We start from the raw sequence: 24453 nt of genomic DNA, 5'->3' as shown, positions 1-24453 counted from the left end.
TTAGCCTTTAATTATATTGCATAAGTGCAATGCAACATTATCCACCCATTAGTGACTTCCTGTGGGGCAACAATCAGTGGCAGGCTGCTAGTTATGGGAGGAAAAGCTAAGTATAACTGTAGTTCAGGGCCGAATTAAGCCCTCGGGGGCCCAGGGCCCCCCTGTGCGGGCAGCACAACTGATTTATGCAATCTTCAGCCTCCGTCACTTGCAACAGCTGAGTGGAGGCTGGAGATTGCTTTAGCCAGTCGTGCTGGATCACCCAAGGAGGGGCAGAGCAACTCGAGACAGGGTGGGCCAGCGGAACTCTCTCAGCAGAACTCTCTCCTTGCCCCCCACCCCCTTAATCCGGCACTTCTATAGTTCTACCAACCAATGAGTTTTATACCAAAACTAGAACAGATACAAAAAAGATCATGTTGTAAACTTTCATCTATAGAAACAGGTAACAACTATACTCTAATTAAATTTATGATAAACGTACAAATTGTATACATTATACACACTTGCGATGATAGAGGCCCTTTAATAATAAACAATTTCTTCTTATCTGAATAATTAGGCCACGTAGACATTTACACAAAAATATCCCAGTAAGAAGAACTTTTGCAATAACATAAAGCTCATTGCTGAAACTAAAAAATAAATCCCAATGTACACGTAAAAAAATTCCTTCTGCTGATAACCCCCTTTTCTTTAAATATACAGTAACACAAACACATGTAAGAAAGAGTCCAGCCGCTCAAAAAAACTCACTTCGCCTTCTTTTCTATGTGTGTAAAGGGAATTATATCACCAGTTCTTTAGGAAAGGAGAAAACTCTATGATTAGTTCTGTAATGACAGGTTTGGCACCAAAACGCGTGGGTACCTTATGATACAAGATTCTTCAAGAATCAGGTTTGTTGAATCAAAATGACTGGAAATAAGGGGCTTTTTTTGTAGTCCTTGGTATTTGGTGATCTGAAGAACCTATGGTAGGTATTCTTCTTTGATAGTCAGTGCTGTCGGCGATACCAGATTACTATTACTGCTACTGCTGCTACAAATGGCGCCCATCCCTGCAGTGGAGCCAACAGTCGGTGGCGTCGGCGTAGTGGTGCTGGCCTGCTGGCTCTGCTGCTGCATTTTCTTCTTATTTACTTTTCTTTCTTTTGCCCTTCTGTTTTGGAACCAGATTTTTACCTAAAGAAACAAAGACATTCAGATTGTAACAGGTTTGCAATGGAAGCTAAACGCACATTAAGGGACTAACAGAAACAAAATGCAAGCACGTTATATATAAGCATCATCATAAACCTTCTACGGATGAGGTGTGTCGTAGGTGGGAATCACTTAAACCTTAAACTCAAATAATAGCTAAGGACACTGAGGGGGGTATTCAATATGGGATTCCAACAGTCGGAACATCTTGACAGTCGGAATCCCGGGATGTTTTTTGCCCAGCTTGACTGAAACTCGACAGTTGGAATGTAATGTTCCGGCTGTTGGTCCAAAAATGCGGGAATTCGACAATCCGCGTCTGTTTCCGACTAAACAGATCTGGCTTGTTATAAAGTTGGAGTTTTGTCGAAATCCACCTTCAATGCTGTTGGAAACGTCAGCATTGAATAGGCGGCTGTCGCTATTTCCGCAGGTGGAAATAGCGCCCAACATTGAATACCGCCCTAGTAAATTTATGGTAGCAAAGAAAGGATGGCCAAAATCAGTCATTTCTGCAATGTCCAGTAAGGGATTGCAAGCGGATACTCTATTGAATGCAACCATAAACATGCCAAAGCAACCAAAGCTATCCACTCACCCTCTACTGTGGCTACCCACTCGCAAGGGTAATGTCACTGCCCACCCGCCAAGGTTCTACAGCTAACTACCAGTCAATGGGGGTTGAGAAATGGTTTTGTTAAATCAAGTCTAACTTGTCTAAATATTGGCAGGTATATAAATGGAGTCCATTCACTTCAAATGTTAACATGACTGGAATGATAATAAAAGATTTCTGGTGTTCTACTGGTGACTAGCAGTAGCCTTACCCTCCCTCCCGTAACCTAACCTATTATAGCCTAAACCTAACTCTCTTCCTATTGCCTTACCCTAACCTTCCCATAACATAACCTAAATCACCCCCTGTTACTTAACCTTAACCACCCCTCAAAAAACATAAAACTAACCCTCAACTCTCATAGCCTAACCCTAACCCGTCCCTACTGCCTAACCCACGGCCTATTCCTAACTTTTCGCTGTCGCAACCTAAACTACTAAAGATTAGGATAGACTAAAAATCCCAAAGACACATGAGCATGTATGTCTTCCAGTACTACAGTCCAGTGTACTCAAGTAGGTGTGATCAGTAACAGGGCTCAAACCCCCTTCTGTGTTGGACATGCCAACTGTGCTCCCAATGTCATGACATCATGCACATGACATCACTATGTCACACAAAGCAGGTAAGTCCAGCGCTGACCAGAGAATCTTGATGGTACTCCAATTGGCTGTTCTACAGGGTTCCTATCTGGAGTGTCCTGAGGATGCTGCAGTAGAGATCCTGCCATCCTGCTAGCCAGAATCCAGTCCTGTGGGGATGCTAAGGTGGCGCTCTATGTGCAGGCACCAGTTGCACATCCCTAGTTATGGCCCTGGATGCACATTTTGATTGGATCTGCACTTACAACTGAAGAGACGCAACTTGGCTGTAGTGGGAGTTCCTGATTTTGGTAATTCTCATTGAGAGTGTGTCATTGGAACTGTGGGTGTGGTGAGAGGTTTATTTCTTGTTAACGCCTTATGGGTCACTTACATTCCTCTATATAACATGCCTATAGGCACACCCTCCGTGATTGAATCATAGAGGGTGGACGCCCACAGAAAAGACGTTCTTTGTCTATAACATTAACCATCAATGCTTCAGCGGAGCTGTCTTACCTGTCGTTCTGTGAGTGACAATGTGGCTGCGAGCTCTGCCTTCCTGCGAATGGTTATGTAGCGGCTGTAGTGGAATTCTTTCTCCAACTCGAGGCGCTGATGATCTGTGTATACAACGCGGTATTTGTCTTTTGTTCTGGTTTTACCTAGTGGGACAATAAAAGAGACATACAGGATTGTCATTGAGATTGTCACTTATTGTGTTGCCGGTATATTGCCATTCTGGTATACACAAGTTATACTGTGTTTTATACCCATCACATAAAGCAAATTTACTATGGAGTTCAGTATTTAATAATACTGACTGAATAAACATCCAGAAACCTCTACTGATACTTCAGTTATGAAATAGATAAAACAAAACAATAATGGTTGGATGTTCCACCTAAAGCCACTGCATAGTTATTTGGACTTTGTGTAAGATGTTACCTTACTCTGGACTTGTTGCCTCTTTAGCTATCTTCCCATTCATATAGCTCTTTAGAGGTAGTCCATCTCCTAATATGACCGGCAACATTGCCTAAACTCAATAGCTTTCATTTGATTTCCATTGACAGTTAGCAAACATTGATGCCTTCTCCCAGTGGTCAATGGTTTTACCATCCACAAAGATGTCCGATGGCAAACAAAAAAATACCCATTGCTTTACTGTATTGTTCATGTGCGACCAAGTGTCCATTTGTGCACGTCCAGGCTTGACTCATCAATGGTTAAACCATTGATTGTTTACCTGTGGAAGGTAATAAACCATGAACCAAAGATAGTTTCATGGGGAACTCTATATTCAGCATAGTAGGCAGGGTTAGGCGGTGGACTCAAGTTTACCAAAGCCATCCAATCGGCACCTCATTCCCTCAATGCTTCTAATCCTAGAAGATAAACACTGTAGTTTGGGTTTACTCCACCAGGGCTGTAAGCTCTGGCTCTAATTTTACTGTAGGTCCCTAATGAAGTCCTACATGGCGGGTGGTAGGTGAGTTTAAGTAAATAGATTATCTTACATTAAGAAAACAATAAATACAATGAAAATAGGCAATCTCGATTTAAGAACAGGTCTTAAAGTAGTGGCACTCCTTGCAGGATCAGTTTAGAGCTGCTCCTGGTGATGGAATCGCCAACTGCCAGCTGCCACCATCTGCCGGAAGGGGGGCACATGCACGAGATGCTTGCGTGCCCCGTTCCAATGGAGCCCTCTGCCGCCCTCTGCAGCTCCCCCGATGCCCCTTCCCTAGCTCCCCCCAATCCCTGCCTGTCTCCCTGAAGCGTAGATGGGCAGGGAAAGTGCTCCTCACTGTCAGGTTGACCGCGATGCGTGTGCGGTGGAGACGTTTGCTCAGTCCCGTCAGGTGGAGTGCCTCTCCACCGGTGATCGCCAGCTAAGGGAATCTGACGATTCCCAGCACTGGCTGAGAGGTGCTACATCTGTATCTGATGTTTTACGTCCCAATGGATGAACCAATCATGGAACCCATCAGTGCCTATTAATGCTATTGAAGATGACCAGTCACAGAGTGAGTGTATTTCTAGCAGTGGCGTAGCTACATATGTGGTAGACCCTGCGGTGGCTTGGGGGAACGGCGCCAGCAGGGTCTGTGATGGGCATCCCATACATATGTAATGAACGGGTCCCGCTCATTATATATGCACAGGGCGGGGACCTGCTCATTAAATATGCACTGCACTGGGTCCCCGCTCATTAGATATGCACAAAGCGGGACCAGCTCAGTGCGCAATGCTGCCTGGGTCGCCTGTCAGTTCAGTCAGCGGCACCCGTAGCCGATCACCTCGCCCCTTTTTGGGGGGACGCCACAATTTTTTGGGCAGGGGGAAAAAAATTTCTAGCTAAGCCACTGATTTTTAGGTACCACAATAATACCTGACTGTTTATAATAATTCACTATACTGTTGGGTAGGTCACGCTGCCCAATCTGACCAGGCGTCTAATATTGGCAGAGATGTCGCATGGCGCTTTGGCTACGTCTACGTCTGAAGAGTCAGCACGCACTTTTCTGTTTTCTGAAATAAACCATTTTATAAAGTATGTTTGTCTTCCTGCCAACCAACTCCTGTGTTACAGATATATAGCCGAATGCCACTGAATTATGGCCAATATAACATTTACAGGTATATTACAGGACAAACTTTATTTAAGTTTGACAACCAGGGATTAGTTTTAACTACATACTTCTTTTAGGATATTCTATTATGATTTGACAGTATGGATCATATTTTGCTTGTCGGGCTGAGGTGTATTGTTTTATGCTGTTTATAACTGTCAACCTGTCTGCCTTATGTCTGGTCCAAGACTAAGGGCCATACTTGCCTACTTTTGAAAACTAGTTTCAGGGAGATTATAGTTGGTCAGAGAATTTTACACAGTGCCCCATTGAGCAAATAGTCATGCTCCTCCCAAAGGGTGTGTCTATTTCCATATATGGAGAGATTGTGAAAAAAATTGTGAGCGTGGCACGTAGAAGCGTGGGTGTGTACTGCTACATCTGAGAGGAATCTTTTAAAATTACTTATATTCAAATGTAGATGATCCCCAAAGAAGTCAGTAAGAGATACTATACTTGCTAAAGTGCTGGGAAATGGTGCTAATGATTCAATGTAACTGTATCTATCTCTCATTCCTTTTTCCCCAAAAAATGTACCAGTGTAATGTGGGCTAGGTGAAATGAGGGAGATTGCTAGACTAATGAGGGAGAGAGGGAGATTGCTGCTATTTCAGGGAGTCTCCTGCATTTTATGAATTCAATGTACATTCTTAAAGCCTAGTAAACACACTGTAGTCTTCAGATGAACCTGTTCAATCAGGTTTTCAGACAAGCCTTTGCTGGGAACTGCAGTGTACGGAGAAGCTGAATGATAGCACAGTATAATGACGTTCTGTTGGGAGGCTCAGTAATGACGTAGCAGGGAGACTACGGGAACAAGCTTTTATTAAGAATGAGAATAAGGTATTCTCTGTTAAAGCCGGATTCTGACTGTATGTAATGTGGGATGCTCGCTACAAATGGATTGCGAATGTCATACCAATGAGACTATGGCCCTTATTCTGGTTCACTCGCAAAGGCAAATTCCTTCTCAAATGGACAAAACCATGTGCACTGCAGGTGGGGCAGATGTAACATGGGCAGAGAGATTTAGATTTGGGTGAGTTATTTAGTTTCTGTGCAGGGAAAATGCTGGCTGCTTTATTTTTACACTGCAAAATCTCATCTAACTCTATCTACACAAGTTACATCTGCCCCACCTGCAGTGCCCATGGATTTGTCCATTTGAGAAGGAATTTGCCTTTGCGAGTAAACCAGAATAAGGGCCAATATCAATGTTGCCTACTTTAAGATCCCCAGAGAATATGTGTAGGCGATAGCTGTGGGCAACGGCGTGACTGCCATGGGGAGTGCAGCTGCTATGGGGCCTAGAGCTGAGAGCGGCCACCTTCCCTGTCAAAGTAACATGTGTTATGTACATTTTTCACCACTGGGTGGTACATAGGGGCCCTTACATACTTTTGCTATGGGGCCTACAAATATCTAGTTATGCCACTGGCTGTGATGGTAGACAGGAGAGCAGAAAGGGAGGTGGGGCAGGTACTGATTACCCAGACTCGGGCTTGTTGGAGGGGGCCTGGGTCAGCTGCTGAGAGAGGGGGCATGCAGTATTTATTTTTTATCCTAGACAAAATGGTCACGGAACCCAGATTTCTTCATACCCCTCCCGATAACGAGGCCTGCTAAGCTCTCCTTTGTGGCAGAGATGATCTATACCCTGCTTCGGGACATTATAGTATTTTTGAAGGCTGTTTCTCTTTGTAATATCCAGATGGAGCCCCTCTTGTCTTTGCCCGACACTTGCCAGAACGTCCCCACTGGCGGAGAGGGACTCCATCAAACTGGGACGCACGTGCGTCTCACGTGCACACGCGCCCCAGTCTCTCCAAGGCTGGGCGGCAGGGCCCTGCCGGTCTCCACTTCAGGGAGACGGGTAGGGTTAGGGGGGTTCGGGGCAGCGATGGGGACCGTCGACGGCAGCAGGGAAGGTGTCGCAATGGGTCGCGCAAGCATCTCATGCTCACGTGCCCCCTGGCGATGGCTGACGCAGGCTGGCGATAGAATTGCCAGCCCATGGCTGGATGGAGAGCGCTCCATCTGTATATTACAACCACATTACATTCATGTATTTTTCTGTAGTTGCGTTACGTTAAATGGTCAAATACTTTACCAACCGAAACTTTAATCAATACTTAAGCAATATACATTATACAAAAACAATTATAAGGTGTGCGCAAATGAAGAGAAGACTTCTGCTGTAGCGGCATTGTATCTAATGGCAGTGGGGTATTGTGTTTGCCAATAGATGGCGTGGCGTTTTTCCCTGTTGCGCATGTTTTCTCCTCCATTTCTACATTCCTGAAAAGTTGTGTCAGATGCGTTCTACATGGAATGATCAATAAAGTGGTCACATGTAATTACAGCCTCTTTACTTTAGGAAACTCGGGTTGTCACAAGTCAGATGCGAAGTGGTTAATTGTCACCTTTTAAGATCAAAAGGTATAGCAAAGTTTACAAAGCACTTATTTATTGATTTATCCGTTCTTTACCAACCTGTAGTGTCACTAATGTCAGGCTATCCCTTTCAGACGCGGAGTCTCGCTGTCTACAAGTGACATTTTAATTATTACATTTGCAGAAATCAATAATATCAGATCTTTTGCTGACTTCAACAATCTCAAGATTTACAAATTTGCAGCACATCAAGCCTAGCGACGTCGCTGGCGCAAATTGGGCATACACACTGCCCGATGATAGTTCTGAGTTCCGATGGCTGTCCAATCCTCTGGTCCAACTGATATATAGCTCAGTGCTCTCCCGGCTTAAGGTAAAGATACAGTGTATGAAAGGCAAACTCTTCCAGAACCCATTTTTAGGGGATGTATCTGAGCCTTCATCTTACATTTCCTCAATTCCAGTACATAATATTTTTTTCGCTAGAAAAATCCCATAAATATTACATTTTAAAGCTCAGAAATCACAAGATATATCTAAAAAACACTTGTTTTAGCCATTAGATATTGGGCGCCAAACAGCAAGTATGAATTGGCAATATTGAAAATATTCGCTGTGCCTCTGATAAAAACAAACCGCACACTAAGGAGGCCAAACTCGGGATCGTAATTGGTGGGAACACGGGTTTTTGGGCCTAAAATGCCAGGATTTGAATCCCGTGATTGGTGCCTCCAATGCCAGGATTAGGTTGTGCATTTGTGACGGATAACACTGAGCACTAGTACTTGGCTCAGATGATGCCCGACTGTGCGTAGTGGGTGGAAGCAGTATATATGGTGCTTAGACACACATACAGGTCCAGTGGCATTTCAATGTAGTGCGGCTGCCAGCCAATCGGAGCCGGTGGGCCAGCAGCCAATCAGGGAAGCAGCTGCAGCAGCAGCAGCTTCTGATTGGCTTTCTGTGTCACTATGGCTGCCCACAGGGGGCCTGTGACAGAAAGGGAGCTCAGGACTGGAGTCTATCAAGTATAATTTGTTATCAATTCACTTGATGCAATACAGAGGTTGAGTAGTGCGGCCAGTGCTGTGGACACCAGAGGCACGCCAGGGGTTGGACAAGGGAGAGGAGGACTCTGCCTATTTCGTCAGTCCAGGCCCCACAATTTTTGATGGCAGCCCTGGCTTCCCACCTAATTATAAGTGACATGTACATCCTGTTTGTTTTCCCCACACACCCACCCTTGCTGTTCTCTACTCCCACCCTCCGCCACTGTTCCCTGCACCCTCCCTCACTGCTCCCTACTCCCACCTTCACTGTTCCCTACCTCCACCCTCCCTCACTGTTCCCTACTCCCACCCTTCCTCACTGCTCCCTACTCCCACCCTTCCTCACTGCTCACTACAACCTCTTTCACTGCTTCCTACTCTCACCTTTCATTACTGCTCCCTACCCCCACCCTCCCTCACTGAACCTCCCCCACTGCTCCCTACTCCCACCCTTCCGCACTGCTCCCTACTCCCTCGCTCACTGCTCCCACCCTTCATTACTGCTCCCTACTCCCACCCTCCCTCGCTGCTCCCTTCTCCCACCCTTCCTTACTGCTCCCTATTCTCATCCTTCCTCACTGCTCCCTACATTCAGCCTCACTTGCTGCTCTTTACACCCTTCATCACTGCTCTCCACACTCACTCTCCCTGCTCCATACTGCAATCCATACTCCAGTCTCAGGATCCAGAGTATCCCTGAATTGAGCATATTTAATCCGAATCAATAAAAAAAATGGTGCCTGGACTGTCCTCCTTATAGCACACCCAGCCAAATCATAACTGTTTACACCTAAACAATCCTGAGTGTCAGGTGCAATACATTCACACTGCAGGTATGTAACCGATTCTGCAAAACACCGGGACTACAAGGAGGAAAAGGAGGATTTGCGCCCAAGAGAGGGACCACCGGGAGCAAGGAAGGGGAATCACCTTGCAGAAGGTGTAGCTGCCAGAGTTGGGACAGCACCTTTGAGCCATTTTCACATCCACGTAAGCCGCCTGTTTATTTATCAACGCTAATGAGCCACTTCATAGTCCTCTGATGTAGTATGATTTACAGCTGTCCATATGATAAGCAGGGATATTAATTTCCTATCCCAGCTGCAGACAGCTGGCTAATCAGAGCCGCCTTTTTTGGTCCCACCTATTATTGATTTCCAAGCATAAGCTGCAGTGAGTAAAGTAATAGTCATTGGCACTGTAACCCAATCGTTAATTACTGTACGTGGTGTGAGAACTCTGGGAAGCAGAGATGCATCAAACACCGGGTCATGCCAGTGCAGAGCTCACCTTAAAGCGTTAGATGGGCCATATTGCAGCAGTTTCAGCAGCCACTAATTGTAAAGAGAAATTGGCTAGGTCTATCCAGATTGGATGGTATTTTAAGCACTTTTTTGAGCCATCACTAGACAATTTGGTCCCCTTTGGCCAGAAACAAAACTAGACATAAGGCAAGCCTGTGTGCCCAGTGAAAGAACTTGCAGATTTTGCATCCTCCATTTTTTAAAGCACGCATTTTAGAATACTGTCATATCCACGATTCAAATCCATGGCCTTCCATATTTCAGTCAGACACCTTACTCGTGGAGCAATTTGCTCCTGTAGGACAGTATTTTGTAATGTGAGCATGAAATAAAGGATTGTGTGACTGAAGCAGCTTAGGGACATGGAGGGGAGATAGGGACAGCCAGGTGAAAGAGGAGGCCGTTGGAAGTGAGATTGATTGATTGAAACAGAAAATTGCCAGGTGCTGCAGAACAGTGGCCCTTGCCTTGCATTGCCCTGTGCAGTGGCACATGTTGCACTATCCTAGTTACGGCCCTGATACCGTCTCATCCACAGACAAAAAAAGTTTTTTTTTATTTAAGCCTTGCTGTCCTGACCCTCCAGTTATCCAGCTACCTAACTACTGAATACCATAAAGTGCAAGAGAAAACTTGTTGTTCATATGTCTGAGACCCTCTCTGTTTAAAAGACAGAGGGCCAGATGCACTTCAAGTTTCAAATGTGATAAAATGGAGAGTGATAAACAATCAACCAATCAGCTCTTGCCTGGCATTTTTCAAACACAGTCTGTAACATGGCAGGTAGGAGCTGATTGGGAGGCTGTTTATCACTCTCTATTTTATCACTTTTGAAGCTTAGTGCATGCAGCCCCAATTCTGCAATTAAAATATGCTGGTACCCATTTATAATCTTAATGAAGGTAATGGGATAATTATCAGCCATTTTGACGAAATTTAACTTGTGAGTTAGGACATCTAAAACAGTACACAAGCCCCAGTTATCTAGACGTAATATGGGAAAATGTCACAAACAGGAATAACCTGTGTTTGTGTCTTTTGAATCAGTATAGAAAACAAAGCTTGGAATTAAATATATTACCTCACTTTATGCAATGTTGTCCAACCATTTCCCACTGTAGGCCCAAAAGTCCCATTCCCAAACCAATAAACTTATAGAGCTGACAAAATGGCTGCCGATCCTGTGCGTAGGTGACAAGTGCACTAACAGGAACACAAAACTACAGAATTGGCCTACAAACTCACTGACAAAACTAAAGGCCCCCATATCACATGCCTCCCTCGCATGCAATACCACGCCAGCATGCCAATGGGCCAGCATGCCCCCGGATGGCAGGATCACATACGATACTTCCTATGTGCTTCTTTTGCATACTATGTATCGCATGCGCTGCTATTGACTGCCACAAGATCCAACATATCTTTGTAGTAGCCATGGCGATCTTTGGTTCCAATCCGATGCGCACGGGACTGCACGTCGAATCGGAATCGGTGGTTAGGCACAAACGATTTGAAACTTTTCGGGTGAAAAAGGGCCTAAATCGTATACGGACACTCTTCTTTTTGAATATTGTAAATGTTAACAACCAAGACCCGTCCTACCATTTTATAGGTATATATCTGTAATGTATGTTTATAGAATTATATTTGAATCAGTATATGATGTCTGTATATATGTATTTTTTTCTCTAAAGACTCATAAACTCATATAGGCTGAATATACAGAATATGTCAATTAAAAATATTGTAAACTAATTAAAAATAGCAGACATTAGGTTTAGCAGTAAAAACAATTAAACCTACAATTTAGAATTATCAAAACAACTAAAGTTGGCTCCCACCGGCAGCCATTTTGTACATATTGGGCAAATATTGAAATTGATTTGCAAAATGCAGAGATATATAGATCTGAAAAGAGATTTCCCTAGTTTAAGGCCTAATTCAGACTTGGCCAAAACCATGCTGCATTGCAGGTGGGGAGAATGTTACATGTGCACAGAGAACCACTTGACCCATCTAGTCTGCCCCTTTTTTATGCTTTGGTAACCTCAACCCTATTTGAGACTAAGATCCATAATTATCAAGCATATCGACACTACTGGGTTTATTTCCAAAGATGAGAGTTCTATTTCACATGGGCTGTTGCTATGGGCAACCAATCAGAATCGACTTCTTATTTATTTAGCAGAAGATAATAGATAGTATCTGATTGGTTGCCCATAGCAACATCCCTTCTAAAATAGAACTCCCATCTTAGTAAACAAAACCCTACATTACATCTGCCAAAAGATCCAAAAATTTCAGGGACTATATACATTTTTACAAATTTTTGGAAGATAATATATACGCAGTGGAGGAGATATGTCAATCCTTCTAAAGATGATACGTTAAGACATTTTCCATACAACATTCCAATTCTAGCGATCACTTGATATAATGTACTGGGTACGGGATAGATAAAATGTGTTACGGGCAGATGCTCTTTAGAAGGTTTGATACATTTCCCCCATTAGCACTGACCTTTTCTGTAGTCACTGTGAGGAGCGCTGCTTAATCAAATCAATAAAAGAGCCAATGTCAGTACCCTCTGGGCAAAGAAGTTTTTTAGAACGTGTCATTTTAACTATTAGAGGCATAGTACCGCAAATTACGGGAAAATTCTTATCCGTGAAACCCTGGATCGGAATTCTGGATACCTGTATTATTATCTGGATACCTGTATTATTATCTGGATAACTGTATTATTATCTGGATAACTGTATTATTATCTGGATACCTGTATTATTATCTGGATAACTGTATTATTATCTGGATACCTGTATTATTATCTGGATACCTGTATTATTTATCTTTCAGTAATATTGTGCCTACATATGCCAATATGATATCTCCACAGTTAGTAACTAGATTCCCTGAAAGCGGCCTAAGCAAAAACATATTTGAAAAACATCCTGAGAGGCAAACTATATATATATTTTTTATAGTTATCGTCCACCATGATATCCAAACTCAGTAGCCCTGCAGCCGGCTAATTGTAAGTTCTGTACCTGGACTTTCTCGTGCAATTTTTAAAAAAAATATTCTTTGTTTCCAATGAGCAAGTAAAACCTTCTCAATTTAAAATGGAAGAATTGTGTCAAAGATCAAAGGTTTTTCCTGTTGTATCCCCGCCCCAGAACAGGTCAGGATAAAGCCTTAGAACAATTGGAACTATTAAGGCTTTTGTCTGTCTCCACCCTCTTCCTGCACAGGAGTCTCTCGGAGACATCGCTAGGAACTGATTTGCATCAGAAAAAAAGCCGCTCGTAACATTTTGATTTCTCCAAAGGGGTCACTTACAGATTCAACCATTAACCTGTCCCTTGTGACCTTTATACCCCGAGCACATTTCTAACTAGCCCTCATGAGAACTGTGTAAACCTATAGTACAGGATATTTGCATAGGTCTAAACAAACTTGGACCTACAGTATCACATCTTGCATGACTCTGCGGTTTTATACAGTATGTATCTATGAAAGGGGTGATACTGTGTCAAAATGAGAGAAGATTAAGAACGAATTTGGGAAAACCGCTTTGAATAAAAAAATAAGTTGCATTACGCACGTTATTGCACGCCGAATTTAGCAACATAAATCCATCAAACCAAACTGGCCTATTTTATTTAGTGACAAAAAAAAACTAAAGAATTTAAAAACAATCTGCAACATTTTGAAAAATTGTATCTAGTGGCAAATCTTGACCAACTTCATCGAATATATGTAAAATAATTATAAGATTAAGAGGTATATTTACTAAGCAATGGATATTGAGAACCCACAATTTTGGCTAATTTGGGCTAATTTTGCAAGGGCAATGAGAGTAGCACAAAAATAAAATAAAAAATAAAATGAGAAAAAGGAGTAAAAAAAAAAAGAGGTTTCCCAGACCTTGTTTGACACTACAAAGCTGATGTTAACGACTCACTAGAACAATAGCTGTATAGAATTAAAGGGGGTTAAGCTATTGCCTGTTTTCAAATGCATCCCAGGCACCCTTTGAACTGCAATTTACAAAACATGCTTATTTGGTTTTTCATGTGGATTCACTTCCACTTTTTAAGGAGGGAAACCAGTACCAGGCTTACCTTGTCCGCGTTCTTCACCCTTGTACTTGCTGGGGCTCAATATAAGATTCTCTATGGGACAACAGAAACTATGTATAATCACCAAATACTTGATCCTGACAATTCAGAATATATATAAACATATAATATGATAATTAAATACATAGGGGGGAATTTAATAGGATGAGAGTTTCAGAAAGTGAGAGAATTGGTAAAAAAAAATTCAAACCAGTTTTTCAAAGCGGCAATCATTTACAAACCAGTTTGATTTTGAAGTGTAAATGATTGCCGTTTTGTAAAAAAATGGCGATTTCTTACCAAATCTCTCACTTTCTGAGTCTTTCATCCTATTAAATTTCACCCATTATGTTTTTTTTCCTGGTAGATGATTTCCAGAATTACAAACAAAGTTAATTTCAATATTTTTTTAGGGGGTGGAATTTAATACAAAATATCTGGCGCCTGGAGGTTATAATATACAGCTGTGGTTCTCAAACTTGGTCGTCAGGACCCCACACAGTTCATGTTTTCCAGGTCACCCGACAGGTGCACTCATTACTGACTGACTCATTTTAAAAGATCCACAGGTGGAGCGTAATAATTTCACTTGATTCTGTGAGGAGACCTGCAAAACAGGCACTGTGTGGGGTCCTGAGGACCGAATTTGAGAACCTGTGCATGCTGTTGATGGCATACACACATGTGCCACATGTTCTTGACGGACCTCACAAATTCAGTCCTTGGGGCACACTGAACAGTGCATGTTTTCCAGATCTCCTTGCTAGAGTACAGGTATAATCATTACAGATTGACACATATTAAAAGGTATACAGGTGGTTCTAATTATTCCACTTGTGATTCTTTAAGGACACCTGGAAAACATATACTGTTAGGAGATTATTATTTTATCCCGCTATCTTGCAGCTTTTTATATAAGCTCTGCCTCGGGCCCTCAGGACTGGCATTAAGGTCTACACAATGAAATAAGATCAGGTCAACATATGCCAAGAGAGTGGCAGACGATTCTGCCATCCTGGCCTCTCACCAGACAAGCAGCGCATTGCCCACTGAAATTCATAAAGGTCTAACCGAGAAGAAATGATTGAGCTGTGCAGCTGGCACTGTATGGCATAATGTTGGGCACACATATTGCCATATCGGACATATCAGCTATCAGGACATTCCACTGACATTGTATTGTGAATGCCACTGAGTTCAGCAGTAGCCCAATATGAGACAAGGCGCTATCATTTTACACTGTATTAGAGTATTTCTATTATTATTAACATTATCATATATTTATACGGTGCCCCAAAAAGTCTTCCAACGTACATCAAAAGTAGCAGTACATGCGTGCCAATGTAAAAGTGCAATAGACTCACAGTACACAATACTGCAGAACATGAGACACACAAAAAGTAATTATTGCTGCACATGCAGTGGTAATGCCCGGCTGAAGAAGTGCCAGCTGTACCCAATGGCTCGGTGCCGCTGATGGCAATAGAGAGCAGATGACGGTGAAGGAGGGAAAAGGCACCTGCTCATAGGAGGAGTGTGCTGTATCATATACATTTGTCTTATTATTATTATTATTATTATTTATTAACATTTACTAATACAAACATGTGAAGAAGAATGATATTTACACAAGGAAAGTTTCAACCTGCTGAGTATATTTTCCAATTAGGCATCCAAATTGTAAAATCTGCCCTCTTCCTCTGTATCTATCATCCCTATCTCTACTACTACTGCACCTCTCATGACATAGATTGGGCCACAGTTCTTTAAAGAGGTAGAGGCAAGTGTTAGGGCATGTTGACACACCTGCAATGGGAATTGGAGCACTGTATCACTGGAAATGTACTCTGCCATCTTGGGGGAGGTGACTGCACTTGACCCGCAAGTTGCCCTTGCCATACTACATTGACCACCCAACAATCTCTGCATGCCAAGCAGTATGGGAGATGGATGAATGCTTCTGAATAATAACTGTATTCAGAATAAAACATTGCCGATGTCTCCTTTAAGCCGAGCGACCTGAAAATGAGTTCTTATAGTCAGAACTGTACCCATGGTGAGACTGGCAGACCAGAGTACAGTGGAAATCCACCGTGGGCCCCACTGCCTAAGGGGCTACCACCTCCTCTACTGATCATGTACCACCTGGATTATACCTTATACATATGTTACATTATACTGCAGAGGACAATGGTGTATTTTATACAGTGCATTGCTGTTATTAATCTGGTACATTATGATGCGCACATCACTACTATATATATTTATACATTGCCCAGACTAATGGTTAGTCAAGTCTCCTTCTGGAGGATGGCCACACCCCTAAGAGTGGGACACTACTACCCCTGCATTACCCTGGTGTGCCCTTCCTTCCGCAGTCCGACACTGACTCTACTCTACAAGTGGATATTGAGGGGTTTATTTACTAAGATAAGAGTTCTTTTTTTCCAGATGGGATGTTGCTATGGGCAACCAATCAGATGTTCTTTATTATTTTCTAGAAGGTGCTAAATAAATAAGAAGTACATTCTGATTCGTTGCCCATAACAACATCCCACCTGACATAGAACACCTGTCTTAGTAAATAAACCCCTGAGAATCCATTGCTCAGTGTAATTGCTGCCTCCCAACATTTCAAAGGGGACAAAAGACATAGGCCACAAAAAAGGGGTGTGATCTATGTCAATGGGGGCCTCTCGGAGAAGCTGCAGCTGCAGGACACACCCCTGTTTTCCATCGCTAGGGGGGCATGGCCATCTGTGTAAGCTGCTTGCAACGCCCCCAGCCTCTCTGCCTCTCTGAATAGTTACTGTGCACAGCATCAATTCCCTGGGAGGACTCCCAACTGTCCCCCCTGCGAGACATTGCAAGCCCTGGGAGGGACACGGGCCAATCCCCAAAAATCTGGACTGTCCTATGAAAAGTGGGACATTTGAGAGGTGTGTAATTGTGTGCATTATGACTAATAACATTGCACTTTAATGTCCTGATCAGTTAGTTGTGAATAAAAAAAATGGAGCTGACCAGGAGCAATTAGCTACTGGAAAAAAAAACATGTCGCAATGAAAACGGGGTACAAATGCATTTTTTTATTTTTGCATGCAGGGAGAATACTGACTGCTTTTGAATGGAGCTTCACTGGCATTTAGTATCAGGCTAGGACATGCCCCTGCCAAATCCAATCTCTGCACATTTTATATTTCCACCATCTGCAGTGTAACATGGTTCTGCCAGAATGCAAATTGCTCCTTTTTTTTTTGCTCCTTTCTTTTAGTTAGCTTCTAATGGGTGGTACACATCAGGACGATGGCAATTTAGATACAATCTTGACCGATTGTATGTAAATTGGCCGTGTTTTGGGCCATTTCACTGCCCTTTTGATGCGATCCCGATCCGATGCGCGGCCCCACGGGTCGGTCGGGCTTTTCTGAGATCCTACCTGCTGCAGGTAGGACCTCAGAAACTACCATTAGTGGGTGTGGGTCGCAATCGGATCGGTAGGGGCATTTTCGCGGCAGGTCAGCGCCGCCGTCAGCTCGTGAGCGGGTCATACGTTCCTGTGACAACCCGCTCACGAGCACCATTGTCCTGGTGTGTAAAATGTATGTTTATGTTCCTTAAACTGGCCGCATGTTATTATACATACAATAGCCATGGGGAAGGCAGTGATATATGAAAACTCATTATTATGGGAATCCTTTTTTATGTTTGTTTCATTTTAAATGTTTATCCAAATTTTTAAATCACAATTTCAATTTGTTTTTAAAGATAACCATATTGAAAATATGTGACAGCGTTCTTGAACTAAAAGCAAAACAAATTTAATCTTCCAATAAAATCTAAAGGTGCCCACACACTAGAACAATTTTTGGGCCGATTGGTCGATTTCCGACAAATCGGCCGATATATCGTCCGATTTTTATCGATAATCGGTCGAAAATCGGCCGATTTCAGTCCGATGCGTGCTCCCATGGATCTTTAGCTGAATCTTCTGATCTTACGTGCTGCACAAAAGATCAGAAGATTTAACAAAAGATCCATAGGAACGCACACAGGATCTTAAGAAAAATCTTTGGTAAAGATGTGTGCTTGCCTGAAATCTTTTGTCCAGGACGGAAAAAAGATTTCAAGGCTAATTTATGCGCACATCCTACGATCGCAGATCTTTCTAGTGTGTGGGCACCTTAAGTGTGAATATTGGAGATCAAAATCCATCAGAATGACAGGTTAAGACAAAGCTATCCAGACTTTTTTTTCAAGCTGAACAGGTTCAGTAAACTACAATTGTCACCATAAATCCATTTTCTGGCTTTGTGTGATAGTGTTGTTTTATAATATAGCCATTGTTATTGTTGTCTCAGTGTTGCAATTGTTTAGAAAGCAAAGTATAAAAATATGAAGATTATGGAGTTAAATTTACTAAGCTCCGTATTTCCCTATGTTGGCAAACATGGGGGTATTTTATGTGCAATCTCGGAAATTTACTGTACACCTAACACAGTAGTGTTACAGAAGTGCAGAATACAGGTGGACAGGCCTACTGTATACTACCAAATACACCATCGGCCAAATTCAGGGACATCAATGAAACACAGAAATTTTCCTAAAATCCTTACAGATCAAAATGTACTTTTTACAAGTAGACGACTTCTTGGGCAGCCATTTTATAGAAGATTGCACGGATAAGGGACATCCGTGCAATGCTTCTCTAAAAAATGTAAAATAGTACAAAAAAAAACTGTGTGGTTTCCCCTGTCCTAAACACAACCAGCCCCGGAATCTTTGAGCCCGTCCTGGTTCTAAAAATCTAGGGGAAAAAATGTGCGAGATCCTTCTGTATTTAAAGAACCACCACCGGGTTTTTGGATTGTCCCCGGTTTAAATAATAGGGGTGGGCCCTAAATCTTTTTTTTCCCTGAGAGCCTGTTACTGGTTCTTTAAATACAAGGGGGACCTCACACAATTTTACCCCTGCATTTTTAGAAACAGAACGGGCTCAAAGAGCCACACCATTTTTTTTGTACTTTTGACTCTTTGTTTAAGTGTTGCATACACCATCGATCCCTTCAAACACGGGATCATAGTAAGTGACTATATTTATTAAAGCACCTGTGTTTAACTGATCTCATCCGTGTTTGTTCTCAATCAAATACGGGTGGGATACGATTATTAGTAACTTTACCCCAATGTCTATTGACCGTAAATGACCTAATATTTACGCTAAATATAATTTATATTGGTGGAAGCCGAGTATTAAAGCCGAGTAAAGGTTTTACTCCCCGCGGCAATATAAGTCGTAATAATTATAAGAGATGACAATATTGATGTAATCAGTGTAGTTATCAGGTAGACATTATCATTCATGAAATGTATAAACAGTACAGAACTAATAGTCTTGAACATAGCAATGGATATTTGTATGACTTAATTTGGTCCCATTATACAAGCACTTGGTTAAAAATAAAATAAATTGTGTTTTATGTGGTACACCCAGGCAATGTAGCAAATATTTATAAAATATATGTATCCACCTTCGGAAATCTATATCAGTTAAAGCAGACGTTACTGTCAATTTTAAGAATATTAAAGGTCATTCCTTTGCCAAAGTTTATTTTAATACAGATCAAGAAAATCATAGGTGAATTCTAATGCCCCTAATACATACCTGTAGGCGTATTTAATTATTAACAATGCTCAGATTCTATTTACATGCTGAGAATTGCAATGCAGAACCCTGATACACAATCATATTATTAATAAACCATCTATTTATAAAATACCAGCAAATTCTGCGGCGCTGCTACAACCAAGCACACACTGGGCCATATTCAATGTGGCCAGTGAGGAGGTTAAATGGCGGGGATTGACAAAAACAAGCGACCCTCGCCGTTTAACCCCCGCACCGGCCGCTCACCCTATTCTACATTCCGGGGGAACCCTCACTGTCAGATGACAGCGAGGATTCCCCCAAACATCGAGGCTCGTGGCTAATGCCCACATATATACACAGTCAATGACACAGTTTAACACAGGAATTATAATCTGTTGATTTAACTTTTGTATATTATTTTGATTATTAATTATTTTTGTTTCTTATTTTTTTTTATATTGTCTTAGAAGCTTATCTTCCCCTCCTCACGCTATACCCACCTACCTGTCTTCTACACCCCACACTTGAATGATATCCTACAGTATACTGGTAAACATCCAACCATCCACTCTGAGTGGGTTTGCTGGACCTCACTTCTGAAGGAGAATCTCTATCACAATTTTGGGAACGTGAAAAACTCACATATTGCCAGAAAGTAGGAACAGTGGGGTGTACAAAGGTAAATGGCAGATAATGGCACTACCACTGACAGAGAGGGTTGCATGTCTCTCTGTTAGCATCTATAGGAAGAAATATAATATGTGGACTCTGATGTCGACATTTAAGTAGACATTGGCGATAACAAAAAAATCAATGGACAGTATTCCACCAATGATGAAAGCGTGAGCAGCAGAGATAGATAGATAGATAGATAGATAGATAGATAGATAGATAGATAAATAATGCTATGCATAAAATGATACATCCGAACAAGACTTTCTTCAGGCATTTTTTTTAATCCCTGAAGAAAGTTTTGTAATTGAACAATGAAATGTTGGAATTATACTATCTGCTTTTCTGAGTGCTATCTCTCATTTTATTATATTATAACATTTTGCTGGCTTGGTTATTATCATAAAGTATGAGTGCCGGATTTCATAAAACCTATTCCTTCTTCCTGTATCTGACTGAAACAATACATCTAGGATTGTAAAGTATGATACTATTTAGATGGAGAAACCATTGTTCAACAAAAGCATTGAGAGATTACACCGACCATTGACTCTAAATTTCTTAATTAGATTTTATTCCTAGCACTTCAAACAATAGCTTAATATGTTTTTTTTCCCCTTCCTTTAAATGACCTTTGTTTACAAAACTATTATCGTCTCACTCCTCAAACTGGAGGGTCTCCCAATGACACAAACACAATGCGGACACATACATTATCTATAAATTGACAAAACACAATATCAGTGAGCAGAGACTATGGTTTGATCATTTGTGGGGGGTTTTAAATTAGGATCTCTGTATCAGGTGATCATAGAACAGCCACCGTCTCTCTGGGTCCTGGACACTGTATACTTAAGATTGCAAGCTCTAAAGACCAGTATATATCCCAGAATCTCAACATATTAGAACAATGACTATATACAGTATAAAAGAAGACGTAAACACATATTTAATAAGTGTTACATTAAAAAAGGAACTTGAAAGTAGACAACAAAAGCAAATATTTTAATTAACCTTTCTAATTATAAATTCATAATTAAGAGTAATACCGAGTATATTAATGACTGAATTTATTTTATGCTAAAACCATTTCTATTTGAGGATGAAGTTTTTTTTTTTTAAAGGATTATTTATTTCTGATTTTTTTTTTAACCAGGTAATCATAGCCAATATATTACACCCATAAACCTGGTAGAATTACAAGGAATTTGACAAACAAGATCCAAACTGTATGACATTCCCATCTACAAATCATTATAGCGGCATGGTCAATGCGGCCGGTTTCCTTCCAGAGTTGAAAGACGAGCATAAGTATCAGTGGGTTAAATCAAATGTAGTAAAATTAGATTTTTGGTAATGTGCGATTTTTCAGGCCAAAAAGTGTTGAAATCGCACGAAAAATCATGACGAAAAAATCACACCCTATTACATTTGCGATTTTCTAGAAAAAAAATCACAAATGTGACATGCGCGATATGGTGCAAATTTTTAGCTATCTAAAAAATCTAATTTTACTACATGTTGCCTGTCAAGTTAGACTAAATTAGCCCCAAGGTTCCAGGGCAGTCTGTCTAAAGTAAAGTACAAAGGGGCTGATTCAGGTTGTTTTGAAACTCCTTCTTTAATGGACAAAATCATGCAGTAGTGCAGGTGGGGCAGATGTAACATGTGCAGAGAGAGTTAGATTTGGGTGGGGTGTGTTCAAACTGAAATCTAAATTGCAGTGTAAAAATAAAGCGGCCGGTATTTACCCTGCACAGAAACAAAATAACTCACCCAAATGTAACTCTCTCTCTGCACATGTTACATATGCCCCACCTGCAGTGCTGTATGATTTTGTCCAGTTTGCTTTTGCAAACTAACCTGAATTACCCCCAAAATCTCCATTCGCACAACCACCGACTAGCCTATATAAAATGATCTGATTATCAAGTGCTGGGCAATTTGTAAAAAATGTTAATAAAAATAATAATAATAAAAATAATAAAACAATAATAATAATAATTTGTTATACTATTTCTTTATAATATTGTAAATTGCTACTGAACATATATATATATATATATATATATATAATATATGAATAAACCTTAGCAAGTAAATAATATATAAGGCAGTTGGCGCCAATGTGCCTCACTGTCACATTTCACTCTTACAATAATAAACACGATTTTCTTTAGCATACCCGTGCAATAGTTGAGGATTACTTTAGTTTACTATTTTTTTTTTTATCTTGCGACATATTTTGTGTTTGGCGCGTATGTGTGTACATATATAAATCGTAAATACAACATAAACTAGAGAATGCGCCGTACAAATTATAAACAGGGGCTGAAGTTCATATTTGCTGACAGACGCGCTCAGGTACGTTGAGAAAACATATATCATTGCAGGAAGACTGAGCAGAGCAGCTACACCAAAGCAAAGATGGGAACGTGGGCTTGTAATAATAAGGAGGTCTCTATTTAAATTTGTTATTTATTTATGAATTAACATTTTATGTCTATAGCGTCAGCATGTTCCGTTACACATTTCAATTGTGAATAAATAAATAATAAAACAGACAAGCTGGAAATATTTTCATCTTATGTTAAAGAATATTAAACCTCAGCGGGTTAAGACTAAAGGTGCTTTATTTTAAACGATATCGCTGAGTGGGGCGAAAATGAACGATATAATTAAAAAACAAATCGGAAAGCTGTGGCTAGCAAGATGCTGTGGAACTGTAAGTCCCAGCATGCCATATCGAATCTATATCACCTATATTAATTATATTAACGTGTGCCTCTATATTTAGAGACGCAAGTTGTCTACGTGCACCCAGGAGGCCGCATTGTGCTATTACTTGAGTATTATCCAAACCTTATGTGATGTCATAATGCTAGTCAATAACGCCGTCCTATTTACATCACTGAGCCAAGTATTTATCATTCTCATCGATGTTATAATTCCATAACAAATCATTTTCTGGAGAACAAAAATTCTGCCAAACCCACAATTCTCAACTGACAAGCGGCAAATATCCTACAGTGTTACCAATATGCATCTGTAGCCAATACATGATATCCTTGGCTGCAATAATACTTACTATAGATATGTTTGTATTTTTTTAAACCAAGATAGATAGATAGATAGATAGATAGATAGATAGATAGATAGATAGATAGATAGATAGATAGATAGACACACATTCATACCATGATGGACTTTGCCACCAGCCATTCCGTATAGCGCTGTACTCACCACTGCTTGGGTTGCTAGGGGTAACGCCACTCCGCCTCATCCAGTCATAAGGGTTGCGCCTTTGCGCATTGGGGGATAAAGGGGCAACTGAAGTATTGATAGCCGGTGGCAGAAGCCCTGAGCCCGGCGGCTGCACAGGATTAAAGTCAGTTGGGCTGAACCCAATCTGTCCGGGGTTAGCTGAAGATGCTGCTGGGCCCGGTCCATAAGAGTGCCAGTCTTCCCTGCTTGGCGCATACGGAGAGCTCCAGGTGCCACCCGGCTGCCCATGGTGGGGGTCGCTGTTAATTCCAGGGACATGATGATAGCTGGCAAAATCTGAATACTGTGGGGGTGCCGGAACATAATTTTGGGGGTTCAGGTTGAGGCCAGGGTGCCTGACAGGGTTGGGGTACATGTTGTTGTCCTTATCCAAAAGATAGCCCACGTACATGTTTGCCAGTCAGCCCTGTGCACATACTGTGCCTGCCCAGCTGTCCTAAGTCCTGGAGTTTCCTTCAACTCTGTCCTACTTCTTCCTGGTTGACTGCTGTTCCCTTCACCTTCCTTGGCAGCTCACTAGCAATCACTATGATAGGCACCTCCCTGTCTAAGCCCTTTTATTGGCCAAGTAGGCATTGGATTTGCATTGAAAGGCAGTTTTGCATTTCAAAGGGACTCAAGTGCAAGAATCAAAGTGGAAGCCACTAGGTGAATTCAAATGGTACAAATTGCTTAACAGATAGCCCTGGTGTGTGTCCATGTGTGTGTCTCCAAGGGAGAAAAAAAAAAAAACCATCCCAGGGACAATACTATAAACTCAATTAACAAACCAAAGCACTTCTGCATTCAAGTCAAACACTAAAATGTTTTACTATGTTAAAGTTACAAACCTTCCAGTGCTCACATTGGCACGCTGTGTGGAGAGCAGGTGTACGTAGCCCAGGCCCCAGGGAAACTGCACAGAAAAGTACTTTCTAAATGTATATTTTGCTGCCACGCATTG

At 41.5% G+C, this 24453-nt stretch overlaps 1 protein-coding gene across 1 annotated transcript; it reads right to left on the bottom strand.

Annotated features, from left to right (window-relative positions):
• Positions 1–971: 971 nt before the first annotated feature.
• CDX1 (caudal type homeobox 1) lies at positions 972–23901 on the bottom strand. Its single transcript, XM_083179594.1, has 3 exons — positions 23469–23901; positions 2919–3064; positions 972–1184 (listed from the first exon to the last, which is right to left on the bottom strand). The coding sequence occupies exons 1-3, from the start codon at positions 23899–23901 to the stop codon at positions 972–974; spliced, it is 792 nt and encodes a 263-aa protein (XP_083035720.1).
• Between the last annotated feature and the right edge of the window lie 552 nt (positions 23902–24453).

Source organism: Crinia signifera, chromosome 4 (assembly GCF_055691185.1).
Source record: "Crinia signifera chromosome 4, ASM5569118v1, whole genome shotgun sequence".
In the NCBI taxonomy this organism is placed as follows: domain Eukaryota; kingdom Metazoa; phylum Chordata; class Amphibia; order Anura; family Myobatrachidae; genus Crinia; species Crinia signifera.
The sequence above is the reverse complement of the archived record's forward strand: the minus strand, read 5'-3'. Positions and strand labels throughout refer to the sequence as shown.